Source organism: Lacerta agilis, chromosome 2 (assembly GCF_009819535.1).
Source record: "Lacerta agilis isolate rLacAgi1 chromosome 2, rLacAgi1.pri, whole genome shotgun sequence".
Classification (NCBI taxonomy): domain Eukaryota; kingdom Metazoa; phylum Chordata; class Lepidosauria; order Squamata; family Lacertidae; genus Lacerta; species Lacerta agilis.
The window spans coordinates 11817582-11841930 of NC_046313.1; the positions used below are offsets into that span (position 1 = coordinate 11817582).

Genomic DNA, 24349 nt, shown 5'->3' on the forward strand with positions numbered 1-24349 from the left:
GCGAGGCATTCGTCTAGCGGGGCACCACTGTAGAATGAAGTTGGGGATATATCCAGCTGTTCTAACGGAGCCTCAGATATTTATCTCCTGCAAGTTTGTTGTTGTTGTTATTATTATTATAATTTGTATGCCACCTTTCATTCATAGATCTCAGGGCAGTTCACCGTGAGTGTGTAAAGATGAATTTGTATTCAGGAATACTGGGTTTATTATTTCATACTATAAAATAAAGTAAAATTTCCTACTGTCAATTAGAACTAGACAGCCGCATAATTACTAAGAGGGTTGGGAGGGCAGAAGTCATGTAGAGGTTTTTAAGGAGATAACAGAAATCACTGGGTTAAAGCTGACCAAAATTCCAGAGGTAGCATTATTTTCAATTTACGATAGGGTGGAAGGTTCACAGGCTATGAAGGACTTGATCACAAATTTATTGACAGCTGCATGAATTATTGTATCTAGGAAGTGGAAGGGGCAAGCAGAATATAAAATTGAAGAATGGTATAAAGAGATGGATATAGCTGTTAATTACAAATTAGCATGTGCCATTAAGGTAAGACAGGCAATATGCAGGAGAAATGATTTTGAGGAGATATGGAGGGTGTAGAACAGGGGTCAGCAAACTTTTTCAGCAGAGGGCCGGTCCACTGTCCCTCAGACCTTGTGGGGGGCCGGACTATATTTTGAAAAAATATATGAACGAATTCCTGTGCCCCACAAATAACCCAGAGATGCATTTTAAATAAAAGGACACATTCTACTCATGTAAAAACACCCTGATTCCCGGACCGCCGCGGGCTGCATTTAGAAGGTGATTGGGCCACATCCAGCCCCCGGGCCTTAGTTTGGGGACCCCTGGTGTAGAATTTGTACTGTTAAAACAGAAAGAGGTCAAACCATCGCAAGAGATGTTGAAATTTTGGGAGGTTGGATGGAATGGTCTCAGTGGTGGGGTGCACATTTTAAATCTGACTTAAGATTTTTAATTTGTCAAAAAGAAAGAAGAAGTAGTCACATAGAGAAAGATGTTGAGGTTTATAATGTGTCACTACTGCATAATCCCCCCAAGCTTCAATGTTGGACGGCTGAAGACAAGCAAAAGGCATTATTATTAGTTGGCCATAGGTATGTGATTAGTTCTGCAGCGTTTCCAAACTTTGAATGCAGCATTGTATTTGCGTAATCTTTCTTTAGGATATTTTCAAGCTGCAAAATTCTAGAGGTTCTCCATGTATTTCAGGTCTAGTTTCACTTATAATGTTGTAGCTAATGATAATAACAGTTGCACAGTGCTTCGATTATGCATGAAAAAACACACACACACACACACACACACTTTCCCCAGATGTGATCCTTCCTTTGAATATATTCTGATTTTATGGCCTCTCTTGTGCAGTTTTCATCAAACAAGTTTGATCATCTGGAGAGGCCTTTTACTTGTCCGACTGGAAATACTTCCTGCAGTTTCGGCTACTATTCAGGTAAGGTGAGGCTGACTTGGGTTCACTTGAGAAACCAATTTAAAGCTTTTAAAACATGCGCTGATTGTAACACTGACGTGAAATTTCCTTTGGTGAAGTTATGCATGCTGCCTTGCTATAGTTTATGGTTGAGTCTAAACTTCTACTGTATAGAGGAATGCATTTGACCAAAGTAAAATGGGTGCCTTATTTCTATTGAAACTTTTGAAATATTCCTTAAGAACATAAAGTGTCCTACTGGCCCATCTAACCCACCATCCTGTATTCTTAGGGTGGAATTCAGCATTATGCTAAGTTGATTGCTCTGTCAGTGCAAGCATTTCTGCCTGCCAGACGGAAAACCTCCCTCCACGTGCTATACTGGGGGTTTTCTGTTTCATTGAATCTGGTTCACAGTGGCCAACTATATGCCCAAAGGTAACCTACAAGCCAGACATTAGCACAGCAGCTCTCCCCCCCCCCCCCGGATGTTCTACAGTAACTGATACTCATACAGCCTTTGATACACAGCCCTCATAACGAGCAGCTACTTAAAGCTTATCCTTCATTAATTTGGCTAACACCTCCCCTTTAATAATTAAAAACTCTGGGTGGCTCCCAACAAATAGTGTCTTGCAGTAAGCATGTTGAATTATAGGACCCTGTTCTGTATTCTTGGGGCCCAGTCTTATCCAGAGCAGACTGTGGTCCAGAGGCCATGTTCATTTTGGAACGCAGACTGAACTTGGGCTCCATGATAAAGGTTGATGTTACCAGCGATAAAAGACTTAACAGTTACCGAGTACATGCATGTTGCTGTACTTTACGTGTACGCATTGTTGTTGTTCAGTCGTTTAGTCATGTCCGACTCTTTGTGACCCCATGTACCAGAGCACGCCAGACACGCCTGTCTTTTACTGCCTCCCGCAGTTTGGCCAAACTCATGCTAGTCGCTTCAAGAACACTGTCCAACCATCTCATCCTCTGTCGTCCCCTTCTCCTTGTGCCCTCCATATTTCCCAACATCAGGGTCTTTTCTAGGGAGTCTTCTCTTCTCATGAGGTGACCAAAGTACTGGAGCCTCAACTTCAGGATCTGCCCTTCCAGTGAGCACTCAGGGCTGATTTCTTTAAGGATGGATAAGTTTGATCTTTTTGCAGCCCATGGTATGCATAACACACTTCAAACATGATACATTTTATTTCACTTCCCTCCTTTTCTACTTTAGTTTTCTAACTTTTCATCATTCTTCCGCTTTCCCTTAATTTCCATATATCTATTACCATCATACTACTGCCACATTCTATAATTATTCTTTTTGTTACTTGGCAAGTATTTCACCACACCTGTAAGTGTACAGATGCGGAGACCCAGCCAGATGGGCGGGGTACAAATAATAAATTATTATTAAATTATTATTATTATTACAGATTTTTACAGTCTTTTAAATATTCCAGAAATTTACTCCATTCTGATTGGAACTGCTGATCTCTTTGGTTTCTTAATCTCCCAGTTAGTCTCGCTAGTTCTGAATACTCTAATAATCTCCTTCTCCAATCTTCAACCGTTGGTAGATCCGTCGATTTCCATTTCTGTACTAGCAAGATTCTCGCCGCTGTGGTGGCATAAAGAAAAAGTCTTTGATCTCTTCCCCTACCAGTCCAAGCAAAAAGGCTTCCGGTTTTTTCGGGAATGTATATTGAAGTATTTTTTTCAGTTCATTGTATATTGCTTCCCAAAATATTTTTACCTTATCACATACCCACCACATGTGATAAAAATCTCCATCCTTCAAATCACATTTCCAGCACTTCTTATTGCTTTTTCTATACATTTTTGCTAACCTCACCGGCGTCAAATACCAACGGTACATCATTTTCATAATGTTTTCCTTCAAGATCGTGCATGCTGTAAATTTTATATGATGGTTCCACAATTTCCCCCACATTTCTAACTGAATAAGGTTCAGGTTAAGAACAGTTTCAGGTTAAGAACAGACCTCCAGAATGAATTAAGTTCTTAACCCGAGGTACCACTGTACATCCACGGAACTCCTCTGAAGCCCTGTCATGCTTGATACAATTAGGTTGTTTGTAATGGATAACTTGGGAGTGAATCAGTTTGTTTTTCATTTATTGTTCAATGCTTCTTTCTCACAGGGCCTCCATCCCCTGAGAGGTATCAAGCAGCAGGAGTGCAAAGCCCATTTGGAACAAGTGCTAATGGGCAGTGGAGGAATTGTGATTCTGCTCTGGGTCCTGTTTTACAGAAGCCTAGAGCAAACCGCAGCGTATATTTTGATGCACGCAAAAGTCAAAGGTACATTAGGTTTCACTAGATTTTGTTCTGTATTCATAAAATTTAGCAGTGTGTTGGGAGGGTAGTGTATGGAGTTTATATATTTTGATTTTTGTATTGTAAGCAGAAAACTGGGGTGGGGGGTTCTTAATGATAATGAAAGCCTGCTCTAGAATATTCCCCATCTGCTGGAAGAAGATGGATTGTCACAGTGATCCTGAAGTTATGCTCTTCAAGAGGAAAGCAGCACTACCTTTTAATGAGGAAGCAATAATAGGGTTGCTCTGGCTTTCGGCTTTGGGTTTATGAAGCATGGAAAACAAAAATCTGAATAGCTTTATAGTACTGGCTTACTAATCTAATACCTTGAACTTTTTCTCCAGCGCGACAGCAAATTCATTTGCAGGGAAATCAAATCACCATTGCCATATTTCTGCATTTGAAAAATCCTTTCCAATTAAGTCTGTTACTAGTCCATCATGGAGTGCTCCATGTCGTCGGAGCTTACTAAGTCCCAAGAAATCCCAAAGGAGATCCATCAGCACCGCAGAAGAGGTAGGTGAAAGGAAAAAGGAGAGAGAATAAAGTGTCCTGTGTGTGAGGAGCCTTATGCTTTGATTTCTCATGGGTTTTACAACCTTTTTACAGATTTATCCCCCCCCCCCATTGTTTTGTGCTGGGGGTGACATCTCTCATAGTGTTTGGCTTAATTTCCCTATTACCACAGAAGGGTTTGCTAGACATGCGCACGTCTCTGACTAGGTTTGACTGAGCTCTCTGATCTTGGGTTGTGGGGGAGATAAGTGCCTAGGCTAAGAGGAGCAGAAAAATCAGGGGTTCAGTAGATTAAGGAAAGTACTTGGGAGAGGAGTCCTTGGAAAGGAAGGGATAGATGGATAAAGGAAAGAGGGGAAGAGAACATGAGTAAGGAAGAAAGATAAATCCACAGATGCGAAGACGTGCCCTTAGACCAATTAGTGGGTGTGTCCAAACAAATAAGCCAAATCATACACTATTATGTTTTGTTGTTCACAGTTTTGCATTGCTGGGAGGAGGCATTTTATTCTTCTCTACGACCCTTTTATTTGAAATCTTTAGAGCATCTGACCCTGATCTTTGGTTTCATCTTGCGTATTGGGGTTTGTGAATTTTGGAATTAAGCAGTGTATTAAATAATACATAAAAAGAATTTTGCCTCTCATGATGTATGCCTTTGTCACAGAGGCTTAAACCATTAGGTTTTTTTTGTTGGTTTTTTTTTTTAAAGTGAAAACTTTTGGTGTCAGGTAGATAAATATGTGGACTCTTTCTATACTACAGGTTGTTGCATGTCTCTGCAGAGCCAGGGTTGAGCTATTTGGCTGGTTGAAATATGTGTGGTTATTTCTCCACAGACAGTTCGAGAGGAAGAAAAAGAGATTTACAGGCAACTGATTCAGATGGTTACAGGGAAGAAATGCTCAGTCTCAAAGTCCTCTTCGTTGTTGTCTCTCAACCTGTGAGTCTCTGAAATATGCTGCTAGCTCATTATCTACCTCATGTTTTCAGTTTGTTGGTGGAAGCCCTGATCTTTCTTGTTTGTTTGTTTGTTTGTTTTCAGACCCAGATGCGCAGGTTCCAATAAAAACCTTGTGAAAGAAGCTGAAAATCGTAGTAGGAAACCTTTTGAAGCTTATTGCCCCACCACAGGCAACCAATCACCTGGTGTTCTCAGGACTCAGGAGCAACATTCTCATAAACCACTGCCACATCCAGTCCATAATTTCCCTTCACGTGTTACCTTTGAGCCCAAGGACGCCAGTACACCAGCTCGGCAAAATAGTGTGTCGGCATTGGATGTGCATGCTGAAGGTGAAAACAATAGATGAGAATTAAACTCGTCCCCCTGCTCAGCCCTTCTTAGTTTTTACTTTCTGAAGATCATTAACAGACTGTTGCAACATATTTGTAAGATGGCCTATATGTTTCCTTGCAATTCATTCCCAATCTCGTTTACGTGGAAGTAATTTCCGCATTCAGATGGCCTGCACTCAGGATGCAATTTAAGGCTAATAATAATAATAATAATAATAATAATAATCTACAGCCGCATAATAAACTGATAGCTAAACTGGAACCCACAAAACAAAATGGGAGGATCTGGATGGTATGGTTTTGTTTTAAAGAAGTGCATTCATAAAGATTAATATTGCTTGTTCTTCATTTAGGATCTGACTCTGTCGTAATGCTCAATGGCCAAGACTTCAAATCTCCAGCACCAAGGTAAGTGTCTTCCTTGTGGGGACCACAGCTGAGAGCTCCCCTTGATGCAAAATAGAAGGATAAAGGTTCTAACAGAGAAAGTTGTGTTCAAGTCCCATTGAAATTGATAGGACAAGTTAGTTACATTCACCTTAGCAAGCTGCGTTAGTGGAAGCCCTGTGCAAGGACTTCCACTTGCACAGCAGGGTCTCCCTCTCTCCCTCCTGCACTCCCTTGACTTGGGGGGGGGGGGTCCGGGCGAACCCATGAAAGGCAATGGTGGTGAAGACGGAGGATGTTTTGCCTGGCAAGCTAAAATGCTTGTACAGAAGGAAAGTTCATCATAGGGTGAGGTTGAATTCCACTCAAAACATTTATTGCCCAGTGGGACTGTAGCATTACTTTTGTCTCTTCTGGATTTGGGCCTGTTGGTTTAACTTTCTATGTGTTTTGTCTTATCTAAATTTATTTTGCCAGTGGGTTTTAACTCTGTTATTAGATAGGTTAGACATTGCTCAGATGACAGCTTGTAGTAGTAGCTTGGCTACTAAGTGAAGATTCTGATCAGACCACAGCTAGATCGTGGCCCTCTTTGGTCAGAAATTTTGGGTTTCAATCCAGCAAAGCATCTTGACCACTTTTTCTGATCTGCAACTATGATTTTCATAAGGTTTTTTGTTGTTGTTAGTTTGCTTTTCAATCTGTAACTTCACAGTCACATTTCGTTTCTGCTTCCAGGCTGTGAAAGTGAGGAGGCAGGAAATTGCAGGGATCAGGGTATTTATAGATGCAGATACTGTATATATAATGTTTTAAATGCTACCACTTTGTATCAAAGAAGTATCTAAAGGCATGGACAATACTGTAGTAGTAAAACACCTCATAAAACAATACAAAAGCAGAGCACAGAAATTCAATATATGCATATGTGGTGGCACTGTACAGAGGTTGGCACATTTTGGAATAATATATATGATGAATTGAAGAAATTGTTAAAATGTACTTTTAAGAAAAAGCCAGAAATATTTTTATTAAGCATTGTGCCAAATGAATTGAAAGAATCAAAAAGAATGTTACTATTGTATGGGATAACGGCAGCCAGAGTTTTAATAGCCAGGAACTGGAAAAATAAGATACTGCCTAATATTACAGACTGGCAAAATCTAATGATGGAATATCTACAGCTAGCAAAAGCTACTGGAAGGGTAAGAGAACAATCAAAACAAAAAGTCCATAAAGAATGGAAACTGTTTAAGAAGTATATGGAGAATAATGGTATAGGAAAGTTTCTATTAGCAGAATTAGACTGAACCAAATAAGATACTAAATCAGAGTAAGTTAAGAGATAAAAAGAAGGGAATAAAAAGCTTATAACTGTGCGAGAAATTTGGGCAAAAATTAACATATACAGCGATGTTAATTGGAAGTCCTTTTGTTTGACAACAAGTATGATTTAAATTTTGGAAACTATGTTGATTTTTTGTGTTGTCTTGTTTTGTATTGTTTTGAAATTTTTGTAATTTTGTAGAAATATTTGTTGGATGTGTGAATTGTGTGAACTGTGTGAATGTTTTTTTAAACAATAAAGTGTTAATTAAAAGAAAGAAAGAAAGAAAGAAATTCAATATAATACGCTATGTAGGTAGCAGTATGTGCCAAATGTACCGGTATGTTAATGGCCAGCGAATTCATGGGTGAACATGTAGACTGTTACTCTCACAGAGTACGAGAGTGAGTGTGTTCATGAGAGGGAGAGATCTTTCTGTCATCGCTGCTTCCGGCTTCTCCTGTAGCCTGTTTGCAGTGCCATCTTGTGAGAGATCCCCAGCACTGCATCTCTGTCTGCACTTTATTAGGCAAGCCTCATGGCCCTTTCCAACCTTCTCACCCCTCGGGGCTCCCCAGTGTCCCTTTAAGTTGAAATTTCTCTTCATTTGATTGTAGGCTGTGCAGCTGGACTGAGCAACCACCAATCTTCTTTGTCACTTTTCTTCCAAGGATGGCACTACTGTTCAGTGGAATTTCAGCTAAAATAACCACCTCAGAAGAACGGGCACTACTATTTGTCAGATTAAAATTAATGGAAGTCTTGCCCCCTTTTATCCTGAAGACCCGCTTTTTTATATAAATTTTATGTAAAAAAAAATATTTTTTTTGAAAAAGTTTATTGTAGAGTACTGTGTGGCCCATGTCTTCTGCCCACTAACTCATCAATCAGAATAAGGGATGCAAATGACCTTGTAGGAGCAGGACTTGACATGGTGCCCACATGTTCATGACCTGCCAACCCTGCGTGACTGCTCCCTTCCTTGAGCAATAGGAGCACATTTTTATTTTGTTTGTAGGAGAGGTACATGTATGAAAAACATATGTGTCTACACCTGTGTCACAGTTAAGAACAAAGCTGTAATATAGATTCCTTTCCAAAGAGGCACCATGGAATCCAAGATGCCTAGATTCTCCTGTAGACCCTAAACACAAAACTTACTTGAATAGAGCGCTGTCAGTAGACTGGCACATTGAAACTACGGTATTGGGTTTAGGATTAAGGACAGGGAAACAAAAATATTCACTCTTGCCACCTCTTAGAAATGGACGCATGAGAATATATGTACTTTCTACTATTTGGGGCATGTACATATGTCACACAATGCTCTAAAACTAACTTTTTATATGTAAAAAAGTAGTAAAATTTATTTCAAGCTATATAAACTTGATATCAAAACGCAGGACTTCTGGATAAAGAAGACAGGGCACCTGCCACTTTTGTAACAAATAGCCCCTCTATTCTTCTCGGCTATTTCCCCACAGAATAAGCATTCTCAGTTTCTTGTATTCTTTTTCTTTCAGCACACCTTTCTTTGAGGCTGAATTGTGGATCAAAGAATTGTAAGTCATTTCGTTTTTTTAAATATTAACGATTGTGTTTCTTTCATATAGTCACCATATCCAATATCCAAGAGTTTTTAAGCACACAGCTTCCAGGCTGTTGTTGCTGCCTTCCCAACATGGGTCAAAGCAGCCATGATCTGTAGCAAGGACAATCAAACGTTGTTGAACTACGACTCTTATCAGCCCTGACCATTAGTCATGCTGGCTGGGGCTGATGGAAGCTGCTGTCAAAAAACATGTGGAGATTGCCAGGTGGATACCCCTGAACTCCTATAGGAAACAGTTGTCAAAATTTTGGACCCCCCCCCCATCTTTTGCTAATGAAATACTTACCTAATAGCTTTCTCCCCCATGCTTCTTGTCAGTCAGTTTGGATATGGTTTTATTATTGTTGAATGCAAGAGAGAAGCTGCTTTTCTAACCCCCTTCTAAACATCAGCATAGCTCTGGGGAGTAGCCAGGACTACCCCAAGAATAGCCTGCAGGTCTGGATGCCAGGGTGCATTGATTAATTGACCGTTGCTAGTTGCAAGGAAATTTAGTTTTGGGGAAAGTCTGGTAGAATGTAAATTCCAAGGTTCAGTTGTAATATTTTAAAATATTTTTATTTAATTAATACAAGAACATACACAGTGGAACATGTGAACCAAAAGCAAAGAGAAACAACAAAACTGAATGCAAACTAAAATTAAACATACATAAAGCATAATTTTTGTTTTTTGTTTTTTAAAAAATCATATTCCCTGGGGGTAAATGCTGTTGATGTTGGGAGTAGTAACCTAATTTCACTTGTGACATGAAGAATTTTCATTTCACATTCTACCCTTTCATCTTGGTAATCTGTGATTTACCAAAGCTGTCCTCAAAGAGAGAATAAAGCCCTTCAGTAAGACTAGGCAGCTCTCTGCGGCCTTTGTGACACTTGTGAATGGTTTCTACATAGGTAAGTAGAAGGCAAGGGGCCTTCTGTGTAATCTGGTTGCATAGTTTAAATGTACATAAGATAGATCTTCATAAGGGGTAAAGATGGCTTTTTACATTTAAACCAGATGCTAGCAATAATGATACCCAGGGCCAATTTTTTCTCCTTGGTAAACAAAGATCAGTTCTCTCTTCATGCAAAGGTGCATGAAGGGGCTGGTGTGGCTGTGCCAACAGGACTTACTGGCATCCCAGTTTGGCAGATGGAGTCAGTCTGACCCAGCCCTCTCCATCCTTCACCGCAAAGTGGCCCTGCCATAAAAATGGATCAGGAGCCTAAACAAATGGTCAGATTGATTACATTTGAAAGTGGCAATGATGCATACGTCCATGGCTGCTGATGCTGAATTCTCAATCTGCTGCATACAAAAATGTTTCTAGAACCAGCGTATATGATTCCCGAGCCCGCGAGAGATGGCGACAGATAGAAGAGCAAAAAGCTTTGGCATTGCAGTTGCAGAAGCAGGTAAGATGTTCAAATGCATTTTGTGTGTGTTTTTTTTAATAAACAATCTTGGTTTATTGAATGTTCCATCAGACTTACAAATGCTCTTCGTACCAAATATTACAAAGAACAATAAAAAACAAAACTTGGCGCCTGCCCATAAATGGATTAAGTTTTTTCTAAAATGCGTATCACAGTTGGGAAGGCTGCCTGGTTTCTCCAGTTACATGCCTGTTGTTGCTAGTGATAATAATTGGTGAAATACCTAAAAGGCTATAAGTAAAGATGGATATTTCTCCCCCACCCAACTTTTATGATCTGCCTGTCTTGCTTTGAATTGCAAATTGATAAGCAAGTTATGGACCAAGACATGTTCAAAACCCTATTAAAGTCAAACAGAGTTTTTCTCCATTATATTTTCCACTGGTGAAGTGGGATTCTAAATTAAAATTGCATGGCTGAATCATACGTGCAAATATAAGATAGACACTCAAGTTGAAGTGAGATGTTGCTATCTTAGGGATGTGTCTTTCAGAGGCTGCAGAAACAGGAGTTTTCGGTACCTGATTCAGTCAACTTACATTTGCGAGTACCTCTCGAGAAGGAGATTCCTGTCACGATTGTGCCAGAAGAAAAAAAGACCACTGATGGGGAGGAAGAGTTCCCTGAAATTACAGAGGTAAACTTTTTAATATTAATTTTTAAAAGGTTGACCGGTGTTGAAAATAATCTACAGAAACAGCTGTGATGATATGATAAAGCTCCTCCTCAGTTGTACTATTATTATTATTATTATTATTATTATTAGAAGTGTTCTAGCCTAGCCTGCCCACATGACATGCTGGTTTATGTACAATGGTTTTTGGAGAATTGTTTGTGCAGGCTCCTCCTCCTAGCGGGGCCATCCACAAACCTAGCACTGTTCAGCTATTAAGACCATGATTCCAGGCTCTGTTCATTCTAGAGCCCTTTCTATGCAATGAGACAAATTTAACTAGTTATCGCAGGCAAAGCTTTTCAGCTGGAAAAGCCAAAACTACTTCCTGTTTTCTCTAGGAAATGGAGAGGGAAATAAAGAGTGTACTACGAAGCGGGAACCAGGATGAGGTGCTGAGCGAAGCCTTCCGGTTGACAATAACTAGGAAAGATATTCAGACGCTTAACCATCTCAATTGGCTCAATGATGAGGTAACCTGATCTTCACTTTGTGTGCGCTGCAGTTGTTTGGTACTTGTTTAAAATCTCCAAATAAACCAAGAAGAGCCTTTCTAGATCAGACCAAATCACTATCTAGTTCAGCATCATTGTTTCATAAAGTAGCCAACTGGAAGCCTGCACGCAGCCAGCAAAGAGGACATGAGGGCAAAATAGCCGCCTTCTATCCTTCCCATTTGGTAATTCACAGGCAAACTGCCTTGGAACTTGAAGACAGTATAATTATCAGTCCTCATAATTATCCATTTTTGGCAGATCAGTTGGTCTTGGAATGACAGCTCCAACGCACATCAAGATCATGGCTCATAATATCCTGGTCTTGAAACATGAGTTAGACCATGGTGTAGAAGGCCACAATCTGCATTCATAAAATGAGTCAGGTTGTTTTTTTTGAAAAAGAGAAATCAATCAGCCTTGCAGCATTTTGAGGTCAGCAGCCTCACAGGGTACTGCCTGGCGCAGCCTCGTGCACATGGATTACATATTTGTCCTTTACTAGACACCCAGTTGCTGTCACCTCCCATGACCCCTCTTTCCTCTGAGAACCTGGGCAAATGGGAAAGGAGGGCACAAAGAAAGAAAAGGGTGCAGGGGAAGGACTCCTGCTCATCATTCCCCCCTCCCACTTGCAAATCCCTCCCACCTCCTCCATTTTGCACCTTCAGCAGCAAATAATAGGTTTAGAAACCCTATGTAACTTAACCTTGCAAAATGAAATACACTGTGCAGGCTACTATATAGGCATAGTATTTCAGAGGATTGAAAGGGTTTTGAAGTACTTGCCATCCTTAACCTAATGAAGACTCCCCCTAAAAGGAAAAAAAAAAACCCAGATATCTGCAGGGTTCATAGCTTGCTATCTTTTCACCATTTACTTAATGAAGATTTTTTCCCCCTCTTGAATGCAAAAATGCTATTTTGAAAAATTCTGTCATTTCCTAACATGTATTACTCTCCCTCTCAGATAATTAACTTCTACATGAATATGCTAATGGAAAGAAGTAAACAGAGGGGCTTTCCAACGGTTCATGCATTCAACACATTTTTCTTCACCAAGTTAAAAACTGCTGGGTACCAAGCTGTGAAGCGTTGGACTAAAAAAGTGGACGTATTTTCTGTTGACATCCTGCTGGTTCCTATTCACCTTGGTGTCCACTGGTGCCTAGCAGTGAGTATATTTCACTGGTTTGGGGGTGTTTTGTTTATTTATCGTTCTCGCTTCTGCTTCTCTGGAATGTGCTCTGAACAGCTTCACAATGGCTCCTCTTTTGTAACGTACTTGTGAGCTAACATTTTCATAGTTAAGCTCAGTGGCTATAAAGATCTACAGATCTACAGGCTACCCACCTGTAACTACAGACTTATGGATACGGTGAAAACTGCCGCAGGACTATCATGTTTGTGCGGATATCATCAGTTTTGTTCAGCTACACAAATGTAGCCATATCTTTGTGTGGCTGAGCAAGATATTAACTCCTAAATAGGGATGGGTGATATATCGTCCAAAACCGGTCTGAAGTTCACATCATGATAATCGTTTCATAATATTTGAGCTGGCAATACAGTGGTACAACTAATCCAGAATGTGGCAGCTAGACTGGTGACTGGGAGCATCCGCCAAGACCACAACACCGGTCTTGAAAGACCTACACTGGCTCCCAGTACGTTTCCAAGCACAATTCAAAGTGTTGGTGCTGATCTTTAAAGCCCTAAATGGCCTCGGTCCTGTATACCTGAAGGAGCATCTCTACCCCCATCGTTCTACCCGGACACTGAGGTCCAGCGCTGAGGGCCTTCTGGCGGTAACCTCATTGTGAGAAGCCAAGTTACAGGCAACCAGGCAGAAGGCTTTCTTGGTAGTGGCACCCGCCCTGTGAAATGCCCTCCCACCAGATGTCAAAGAGAACAACAACTACCAGACTTTTAGAAGACATCTGAAGGCAGCCCTCCTTTAGGGAAGCTTTTAATGTTTGATGGACTACTGTATTTTAATATTTTGTTGGAAGCCGCCCAGAGTGGCTGGGGAAACCCAGCCAGATGGGTGGGGTATAAATATTATTATTATTATTATTATTATTATTATTATTACCTCAGTTGTCAAACATAATCCGTTCCAGAAGACTGTTCGACTTCCGAAACATTTGACAACTGAGGCGCAATGGGCGGTTGGCAAATTCCATTGAGAAAATGGAGGAAAGCGCCATGAGGCCTCTCAGGCTGCCAGTTTTTGTTCCACTGCCGTCAGGCCTTGCTGCTACTCCTGCCCCCTCCCATTGCCGCCACGAGGACTCACAGACCACCACTGATTGTGCCGCCATCTCCAGGCCTTGCGGATTGTGGCCGCTATTGCCAACACGTACCACAGTCATGGCAGGCTGTTCCTGCCACTGCTACTTCTGCCTCCTAGCAGTCCTGCTGGCAGTCCCAGATTATTTGTAATCACCATGTCTCATCACTGTACTTTGGATTGTCAAGTACTTTAGTAGCCAAGCCCAAAACCAAAAGTACTGTTGGGGTGCATTTTGGCTTGCCTGCTGCTGAAGGTTACCATGAGGTGATTGATAATATCATGATTTATCAGTTTTAGACCCTTAAGTAGTAGCAGTTGCCAGGACAGTGTCCTGTTTGCTTCTGTGTAATTCCTTCCTTATTTTGGATATTGTGATATATTGATATATTGCGACGTTTAGCTGGTGATATATCGCAATATTGAAACCCATTTATCACCCAGCCCTATTCCTAAACTAAAGAGAAGTCTATACAGGTGAAACTCGGAAAATTAGAATATCATGGAAAAGTCCATTTATGTAAGCAATTGTTTTCATTAGCTACTGGAGTTTAATATATGAGATAGACTCATGACCTGCAAAGTGAGATATGTCAGGCCTTTGTTTGTTATAATTGTGATGATTATGGCGTACAGCTGATGAAAACCCCAAAGTTGAAATTGTGAATTTGGGGTTCTCATCAGCTGTACGCCATAATCATCACAATTATAACAAATAAAGGCTTGACATATCTCGCTTTGCATGCCATGAGTCTATCTCGTATATTAGTTTCACCTTTTAAGTTAAATTACTGAAAGAAATGTACCTTTCCGCGATATTCAAATTTTTCGAGTTTCACCTGTATTACTTTGGTGAAGGGCTTCATCTTAGAAAGCAAGGCTGGATGTTTTCTGAATGCTTTCTAGAAAGTTTTGAGTTGTGAGTGTGTCAGTGGTCTAATGAGATGTTCTGTCTTATTTAGGTTATTGACTTCAGGAAAAAAAGCATCACCTACTACGATTCAATGGGAGGAACCAACACTGAAGCTTGCAAGATATTGTTGTGAGTGTCCCAATATATTTAAATATATTCAGGTTTTCCCAGCCAAGGTGAAGAGAGGATGCATGACCTTCGGGTGGATAAAAAACAATCTTTATTGCTGCGATTACATAAATAAATGACTAAATCAAAAGGGATAGAAACATTCACAGACTTGCTGTTTAACTATAGCCTCTGGGTTCTTATAAGAAATTGATTTATTTAAAATGTTTCTACCCTAGCCTTTCACTAAAAAGTGCTTAAGGCAACTTACAAATTTGAAGTAAAATGCCAGTTACAATAACGGACTATAGAAAACCAAACAAGAATACAGAGGCCTTGGAAATTGGATCTCTGAGCATAATGTTCTTCAGGTAACCCAGTATTTGATGGCTCTTTCCATCTGGAAAAAAATGCCAGGAAGACTGTAAGAATATAGAATAAAAGGACATATGCATCAGAGACTGCGATATTTTCAACAGTTGCAAGAGTATGAAGTTTTCCCTAAAACAAATCAGGGGGGGGGAATTAATCAATTCTAAGAATGCATTGCCTTGTAGCTTTGAAGTGGCAATGACCTGGAGAGCCTTTTCAATCTTAATTGTCCATCAAATATTTTACTGCTGATTCAGGAATATGAAGCAGGCAATTCAGAATGATAAAACTTAGAAAATATTTAAAATTTGCTTTGTGAATTTTTAGATACCAGTGCAAACTTGTACACTTTTCAGTATCCCTCTATCTAAAATACTCTACCATTTATGAACAGCGTTCCTGCCTTTAACATGGAACCGGCATATGATACACTGGCACCAGTCTTAGGAGCATTGGGGTAATTTTGTTGGTTAAGTTTTGTTAGCAGCACTCATCACAATAAAAGGGAAAAGAAATATATACACAGCAAAATGCATCTTAACACTCGCAACATACACAGTGTGCTAAAATGGTTCAAATTTATAATAAAACAATCTAACCAGGTTCATAAATAGAACAATACGAAGCTTCATATAGAATGCCAGTTGAAGTAGTAGGCAACTTAGAAAATGACATAAAGGTAAGTTTTAGCCATTCATGTCCTCTTTCAGGTGACGTAAATAAAAACAATGAAATTGGGGGATGGTGTTAAGATTGGTTCCCTGAGCAGCACTTTATTCATTTATTTAAATTTATTAGTTGGTTTTTGGCCACAGCAACTCAAAGCAACTTAAAATATTTTAAGCAAAAAAGCAAGCAAACACATACATTAAAACCGGCATAAAAGAAAACAAATATTTTTAAAAAAATCTTTTTTTAAAAAAAAAATAGATTAAAGCATGCCATCCATGCAGAAAGGCCATTGATAATTAAAAGCCAAAGTCCTGATGGAGCCGCCCTGGGGAGAGCATTCCAAAAGTGGAGGAGCCACCCTTGAAAATACTGTATTTGACTACAGTAGCTAATACAAATGGAGTCATTTAAAGCTCCTTGGATTCGTCTGCATTGTTGCACAACATTTAGACAAAAAGAAAAAAACAACCCCAGCTTAAAAATAAGTTAAAACCATGATTTAAATTCCAAAAGCTTATCAAGTAAACAAGTGTTCTCCAAACAGTAAGCAGGTTCTTTAGGTTGGTATTATGGGTAATGTAGATGGATTGAGGATTAAATCTGTGACCCCATACAGTCCAGCCCCTCATGTGCCTGTCTGGCAATCATTCATTTGTGATTTTGACTGTAAAACCCGCACTGGGTGCTCATCCAAGAGCCTCCGAGCAGCTGTTGAGAAAATCCTATTCCTCAACCTGCTCTCCACCCCACCCCACCCCACCCCAAAAATTGGATAAGATTTTAAACAGGCAGACAGTGTCTGTAAGTGGATGTTGTGGCTCTTTTGCCACCTGAGTCCATTCATGTTGGCAGACCTTCTCCAAAGGAAATCTGCTAACTGTGAAGAGTGATATAAAAGCCCAGAGGGTTCCCTTGATTATATGGGAAAGCCAAATTAGATCCCGGATTTGGTGACACGGCAGCACGGTTAGAGCAGGAGCCCTGCAAATTTGACCAGATGATGACTAGCGGCACAGGTAGGGCAATGGGACAGGGACTCGGCTTCCAGCTGATTGTCGCCCTTCCTGTAATTGCTTTTCCCTTTCTATTTCCTTTCAGGAGGCTTTAATTGGTTGAATGCAGTGGGAGGATCACACCGGGAAGAGGGGACCGAGGTCCTATTCATGGTTAGTGACCCTTTCATGCTTTCAATCTTTAGAGCTTCCTGATTTTTGGTGAGTTTTGAATGATTTGCTTGCCCCTTTTTAGAAAAGGGAGAGATTTATGGGATGCCATAAATCTCCTGCAGCTTAAAAAAATGTATATATCCCATTTTTCAAAATCTGGTTATACTGAGAAAATGATCCAGATTTATACAGAGGGACTGATCCTAGGCAGCAGAAGAATCGGAACAGAATTAATCATAATTATTTAAGGAGTCTCAATTATTTAAGGTAGCTAGGCTAGGATAGATGTTTTTCTGCCTAAGACACCCCAGAGAACTGCTGCCGATCAGAGTGGACAATATGAGGATAGATGGACTAATGGTGTGATTCGATATCATGCCGCTTCATATGTAAATACAATTTCCGCCCTTAATTAGTTATGCCACCCGTGCCTTCTACTGATGTAGAGAATCGAAATGAGGTATGCTTTGTTTTGTAAAAGCGAAGCAGAAACGATTAGCCCATGTTTGCTCAGAATGAGATCAGACATGCACAAGAAGTGAAATATGAATCAGGTGTGTGAGTCCTTTTTAAGTTTCTCTCCTAATATACAAAGGAAGATGCAGAGGGATGTGTATACAAGATATAGGTACATCTCTTGCAGAGACCATCTGTAGTGCTTTGGCATATGGCTGATGTCCTTGTCATCTTCAAAATATTTGTATGCTGTCCGGAAAATATTCCTTGAGGGAATCCCAACTTCTTAGTTAAGAGGTTGTTGAAACTATATAATCCTGTATAGTTTATAAATTTATATAATTATTATTTATAAAACTATATAATCCTTTGGCTAGGTTCCCAAAGCACCCACCCCTATATGATATATTTATGTGCTTTTCTGTCTTGAGAAATTTCTTACAGGGAAGTTTACCTTTTTTCAGAATATCAAGTCGATACCAAGTAATACAAAGTCTTAATTTAAGTGTATTCAGTTTTATTTCCAAATAATGTTATTGCTTATACTCCTGTTATACCTAAAGAGTTGTCTCTTTCATGCCTATTTAGAAATATAAAAGGGGATCCCCCAAATTACCGTAGGGCAACCAATACAATTTGTGGGAATCCAGAGGAAATTTTTTTTTGCTTTTGGCCACAGACTCCTATGCCATATCACAGACTGCTTTTGAGACTCTCCTCTGTTTCAAAAGTGGCTTGCCATACAACATGGGGGTTGCAGCTCAAGAAAAAGCCCCCAGTCTTGTTGGGTACCCAGGACTAGTTGCATGGTTCTTGAGCAAAGAACCATGAGAATATGAGCACTTCAAAAGATACTATGAGTGAGAGATCAGGCTGTGTAGAAGGGAAGAGCCAATAAGACAGGAGGAAATTATTGTGTATTATGTATTGTGTGTAAGCAGCTGAGTTTGTTTTTATACACCAGGGTGACAGTTGCATACATCTGGAATAAGAAGCAGTGGGGAGGGTGTTATGGCTGCAGCCAGGTCTTTCATCCAACAGGGGAATGCATAAGGAGTGGGGGGGAAACCCACCCAAAGTGATGGGAACTCTGCTTTCGAAACAAGGTACAATATATTAACAGGAAGAATGAGCAGCAGTTGAAATTGACTGTCAGGAGGGCAGTGAACCTGCATATCAGTATCTCAAAACAACTGCCTTGGGCTTCAGATACATAGAACTAATGCTATTATTAGGCCATTTCTGACTTATTTCAATAACCAGAACATTGTCATTTCGTTGGACTATCCTCTTTATGAGATTTAGGGGAAGTGGTAGGAAAAGAAGAGTTTGGATTTGATATCCCGCTTTATCACTACCCGAAGGAGTCTCAAAGCGGCTAACATTCTCTTTTCCCTTCCTCCCCCACAACAAACACTTTGTGAGGTGAGTGGGGCTGAGAGACGTCAAAGAAGTGTGACTAGCCCAAGGTCACCCAGCAGCTGCATGTGGAGGAGCGGAGACGCAAACCCGGTTCACCAGATTACGAGTCCACCACTCTTAACCACTACACCATGCTGGAATAGGGTTCCAGAAAACTGCCGTAGCCAATAGCAAGCTATTGGAAAGCTTATTCTTTTTAACATTGGGGGAATGTGGACCTGCTCTGTTGTGGTATTTATCCTACTGGGGCTGCTTGACCTCATGTTAAATGCTAGACCCTAGTAGCTTCTCTTATCTCAAAGGGGAAGGTTTGAAACTCTATAGAGGCACCTGAAAGTAGATAATACTTAGTTCAGCTATAAGATGTAACCAGACCTTGTTACTGTTGTAAACTACCACATAAGTTTAGCTGAAACTGATGGTAAGCTGTCCATCCTTTTCTCATAGTAATAAAATACTTAGTATGTTTGCACATACTGTGGACTGGTTGCATAACATTGCTTAATGGTTGTCTGCAAGTCCTTCTCATGTCTGCATACATCTCTGGGAGCTCCTTGCCACATTTTCTTTGCCAAGAGTTTCAATGAGTTTTGTGATCCACTCATATAGGGACCATTAGTGCAAATATTGCTTAGGATTAGAAATAAAATAAAATACTTGGGTACAGCGATAAGTGCAATGCAGAGTTCATTTTTCAGGTGCCTTTCTATCCAGAAAAGTAGCGCTGTCCCGTCATTCACCCTTTATTCAGATTCTTGACGTTTTCTGTGCCTTTGGTCTTCTGCTGTAGGTGTGCCTTGTGATGAATTAGTTTGTTGGTGAATTAAAGTCCAGAATTGGACTAGGAGAAGCAATTCTGAAATTAAAAGTCATCCCCCCCCCCCGAATTAATTACTTAATTGGGTTTTTATCCCTTTTTTTTGCTGGTTGTGTACTTGCTAAAAGTGTTCCTTCTTTTCAATCTTCTGCAGGCAGTACCTAAAGCAGGAAAGCTTGGACAAAAAGCGGAAGGAATTTGATACCAATGGCTGGGTGCAGCAGAGTAAACGGAGCCAGGTATTTGGATCCTACATAGCTGACCCCATGAGTGTCTGAAATGCTCTTATCCTATATCCACTTTCCTAAACTAATGGTGTGCCTGGCTCTTAAGGTTTTTGAGTGTAACTGTTAGATCAGAGTTGGCCTGGTGATGCAGCTTGCCAAGCCGTTGGCAAAATTGGGCCCCTTTTCTGTCCACTGCAGCACTGGGCTGAAGTGCTTCTTTATTCAGCCCAGTGCTGGGATGAAGAAATTGCCTGATCCTAGCACTGCAGTTAAGTGATGAGTGCATATAATACACACAGGGAGATATAAGAGTGTGTGGTCTATGTATGAGTTTGGGTAGAGCCTGTGTGTGTGAGAGAGAGGGTGGGGGGAAGAGAAGCAAAAGCGAAAGCAAGCTAGCTAGCTGTATGCAGTATGGTGGTGTCCATGTGAGTGGCATGTGTACCTCAGGCTTAGCCAGCCTTGAATTCTAGCCCTTGGGCCATAAAAGGTTAGCCATGCCTGTGTCAAAGAAAATAATGTGTACTGTGAGAAAATGAGATAGTGTTATTTGTTTCATAGATAGAAAGGTGTGATGTGCCTCACACAATCGTCTGTGATCGGAGGTTCTATGTCAGGGGTAGGCAACCTAAGGCCCGTGGGCCGGATGCGGCCCAATCGCCTTCTCAATCTGGCCTGCGGACGGTCTGGGAATCTGCGTGTTTTATCATGAGCAGAATGTGTCCTTTTATTTAAAATGCATCTCTGGGTCATTTGTGGGGCCTGCCTGGTGTTTTTACATGAGTAGAATGTGTGCTTTTATTTAAAGTGCATCTGGGTTATTTGTGAGGCATAGAAATTCATTCTCCCCCCCCAAAAAAGTATATTCCGGACCCCCCACAAGGTCTGAGGGACAGTGGACCGGCCCCCTGCTGAAAAAGTTTGCTGACCCCTGTATCTATGTGCACAGAGTCTCTGGTTCCAGCAGCTTTTCCAACTACTAACTATTACAGGCAGCAACCACAAGAGAGGTCATGTCCAGCTCTCTTTCCTCTGCGCTTGGGACAAAAAGTGGCCATCAGTCCCCGTCCGTCCATCCCCCCGCTCCTCAATAGCACCTCACTTCTAACAGATAAGACTAAGGCTCCTGAAAATTTCCCTTCCCGACCTCACTGCTCTAGCCTTCAGGTGAAAAAGCAGGGGAAATCAGCCAGTGATGGAGAACAGGGAAGGGAAACAGTATGGAGTGACTTCTTTGCCAGAAAAAGTGAGGACCAAGTTGCAGCAGTTCTCTCATTGTCCTGAGCATGGGGTGAGAAGGGAGCAGGAATGGGTGCCTCTGATCATACGTACCTGTATAAGCTGTTGGAACTAAGAGTGACTACAGGCATCCAAAGATCTCTCTACATGGGCAGAGCCTGTAACATATTTCTGTTCCTATCCTTTTCCTTGTTTGTCAGGATGGAAGTATTCCAGTCTTGCTATCTTTGCCTTCATCTTGGCTGAAATACTGACTCATTTGTTCCCATTAATTCTGAAGACTTGCTCATGCATGGTGGGGTTCTTCGGGTTTATTGAACCTTTCATTACTTTGTGCAGTTTATATCATAATTATTTGGTAAAGCTAACATAAGGTTTTTGTCTTCTAAATAGAGAGGGCTGGGTTTGTTTGTCTTTTAAAGGAGATCCCTCAACAGATGAATGGAAGTGACTGTGGGATGTTTGCCTGTAAATATGCTGACTGCATTACCAAAGACAAACCCATCAATTTCACTCAGGTAAGTTGGCTATCCTGGCTAGTGGGCACTGTATTGGTAGAATGCTAGCTTATATTATCACAGTGCTCTCTTCTATTTTTAATTGTGCCCAAAGCAAACCAATTTTTAACCAAGAAAACCGAAGCTCAGTGGCCAGAAGAAGGAACATCCAAGTAGATAATTTTCCATATATTTGCTTATGTCATGCAAGTCGAATTGTAAAATTGTGGTTTTCAATAACATTCTGAACGTATAGCTGGATTGTTGTAATAATTGTGCCGCAAGAGAGGGAGCTGCATGTGGGCAGCTGTTTTGCTCCCTGTAGCAAGATCCTTAAATTTGGATACAGAGCCTTATGATATGGATAAGCAAGTTATGCCCTATGGCAGGGGTCCCCAAACTAAGGCCCGGGGGCCAGATGTGGCCCAATCGCCTTCTAAATCCGGCCCACAGACAGTCCAGGAATCAGGGTGTTTTTACATGAGTAGAATGTGTCCTTTTATTTAAAATGCATCTCTGGGTTATTTGTGGGGCATAGGAATTTGTTCATATATTTTTTTCCAAAATATAGTCAGCCCCCCCACAAGGTCTGAGGGACATTGGACTGGCCCCTTGCTGAAAAAGTTTGCTGACCCCTGTCCTATGGTAATTCCAGGACTATAACCTATATTAAAGGTCCACAGCTACTTTTATGGTGACTTTTCAGGTTTTTTTTTTTTACCTTACCACCAGCATGTTTAAAAAGTACAGCACAAGAACCTGTTGCATGATGGCACTGTGTTAGAATTATCTTCATCTATTGCCTATGTTGGGGGTCAAAATTCTCATTCTGCCAACAGCAGGCCAGGTCTGTGCTGCAGAATTAGTGCTTGTAGCAATTGAAAGAAGTGTCACCTATATCTGCTCAGGGACAAGCAAAATTGTGGATGTGGGGTTAGGATAACCAGATCAAACTTGAAAAGTAACTTTTTAATGGATTTCAAGATCTGGTGGTACTAGCCTTGGTTTTGTGTTTAAAAACAGATCACTGGAATATAGCTGTCTCAGTATGAGGGCTGCAGTCTGCCAGTGTATATCGAAGGATTACCTTGTTGTCATTTTAAGCAAGTGTTGATGCTGTTGTGTTTCTTTTGTTAAAGCAACATATGCCTTACTTCCGAAAACGGATGGTCTGGGAGATCCTCCATCGCAAGCTGCTGTGATTTCATGCAAAATGCAGGACCCTTCAGAGACTGCAAACCAGGCTATTGCCCTTCTTGGCCATTTCCGAAGTGGGCTGCATGGGTTTCCTGCTGAAGCTTAAAGACTGTGTACAATACATTCTGTTTGGTTTTCTTTCTTTTTTTAATAAAAAAATTAATGAATTCTATTTCGCAGAGCAGTGTGCCATGGAACTATTTCAGAAGCACACTTGCCTTTTTCTATCTTGGAACCCTGTTTTTTTTTACAAGTGACATTTGGAGATGCTGAGGAGTACTGACTTTCACCTTCAGTGAATTTTCCTCTTTTTACAGTCTCAGTCCTTTCGAAATGGCCAGCTTCTGCAAACAACTTGAAACCTTCCAGGCTTCAACTGTGTGGGGGCATTTGTACTATTGTATTGCATTTACCAAGACATTTAGAAAAATGGCTTTCATGGCATTCAGTAAGGGCAGTGCTACATGTTACAATTACTGCAGGTGGTCTTCTGCAGCAAATAAAGTCATGTGGAAGTACAACATGCATGTACATATGTGTCTGGGGAAACCTGATTGTATATATGTGTGTGTTTGTTTCTGTAAGTTGCAGAAGAGAACATGGCTATCCCCACAGCAGTCATGACGTGTTGCATTGCCCTTAGTTCTCCGGTTATTAGGTGGAAATAAAATTGCCTGAGAATGGAAGCTCTGATAGACACCAGCACATGAGAAGCAGCTTGCTACATTTTCCATCATGACTGTGACCTTCTCTTCAGTTCTATAGGATGAGATGGTAAATGAAAGATAAACAATGCCTTTTCTTTGATGCTCGAGCAGAGGATCTTCCTAGCATTTAAAATCTATTTCTTCTAGTGAATTCTCTTCTAACTCAAAATCCAGAGGCAGCTGCCCACCTGTTGGAAAGATGAGTCATGTGTTGGCAGAGGCATCCTGCACTGAGAGCCTTCATTTTAGGTGCCTCCTCTATGACCTCTCACAGTCAGGCTGTGTGGATGGAATCTGATGCAGAGAGAAAGGGTAGAGCTCTGGGTTGTGACACACTTCTGGGGCCTTGGGCCCAAATGCCTGGAATCAGACCCTATAAAAGCCAGCATCTCTCCCCATTGAGCTATTATCCGAATCTAAGGAAATCCTGACATTAGGAAGGACTGTTACATTGCATTCTTGATACAGAATAGGATTTGCAAGCCAACTAAGCAGCTACATGCTGAATGGAATGCTTATCTGACAAGAGGATGGAACAGTTATTGATCGTCAAACCCTTTGTAGAATTTAGCTATAATATGACGTTTAAAGCTTTTTTATAATAATTGGTAAGCTGTTTTGATACCATATATATATTTATAAACCTTTCTCAATGGTGCAGCAGTGAACAAATAAGTGTCTGGGTTTTAAGCTCTTTTATGTTTCTGTTTAAAACTCCTACAGCTGAATTGAAATCC

At 40.7% G+C, this 24349-nt stretch overlaps 1 protein-coding gene across 1 annotated transcript in view; it reads left to right on the forward strand.

Annotated features, from left to right (window-relative positions):
* Positions 1-24135, forward strand: part of SENP1 (SUMO specific peptidase 1) — a 28961-nt gene extending 4826 nt beyond the window's left edge. The window contains exons 5-19 of the mRNA XM_033138606.1: positions 1397-1481; positions 3620-3779; positions 4142-4313; positions 5153-5256; positions 5359-5609; positions 5966-6020; positions 8850-8888; positions 10254-10338; positions 10853-10996; positions 11374-11505; positions 12497-12700; positions 14782-14861; positions 19900-19984; positions 21634-21729; positions 22848-24135. Coding sequence (XP_032994497.1) covers positions 1397-1481; positions 3620-3779; positions 4142-4313; positions 5153-5256; positions 5359-5609; positions 5966-6020; positions 8850-8888; positions 10254-10338; positions 10853-10996; positions 11374-11505; positions 12497-12700; positions 14782-14861; positions 19900-19984; positions 21634-21729; positions 22848-22910 — 1755 coding nt within the window. The 3' untranslated portion in view covers positions 22911-24135. The remainder of the gene's footprint in view (positions 1-1396; positions 1482-3619; positions 3780-4141; positions 4314-5152; positions 5257-5358; positions 5610-5965; positions 6021-8849; positions 8889-10253; positions 10339-10852; positions 10997-11373; positions 11506-12496; positions 12701-14781; positions 14862-19899; positions 19985-21633; positions 21730-22847) is intronic.
* Positions 24136-24349: the final 214 nt, after the last annotated feature.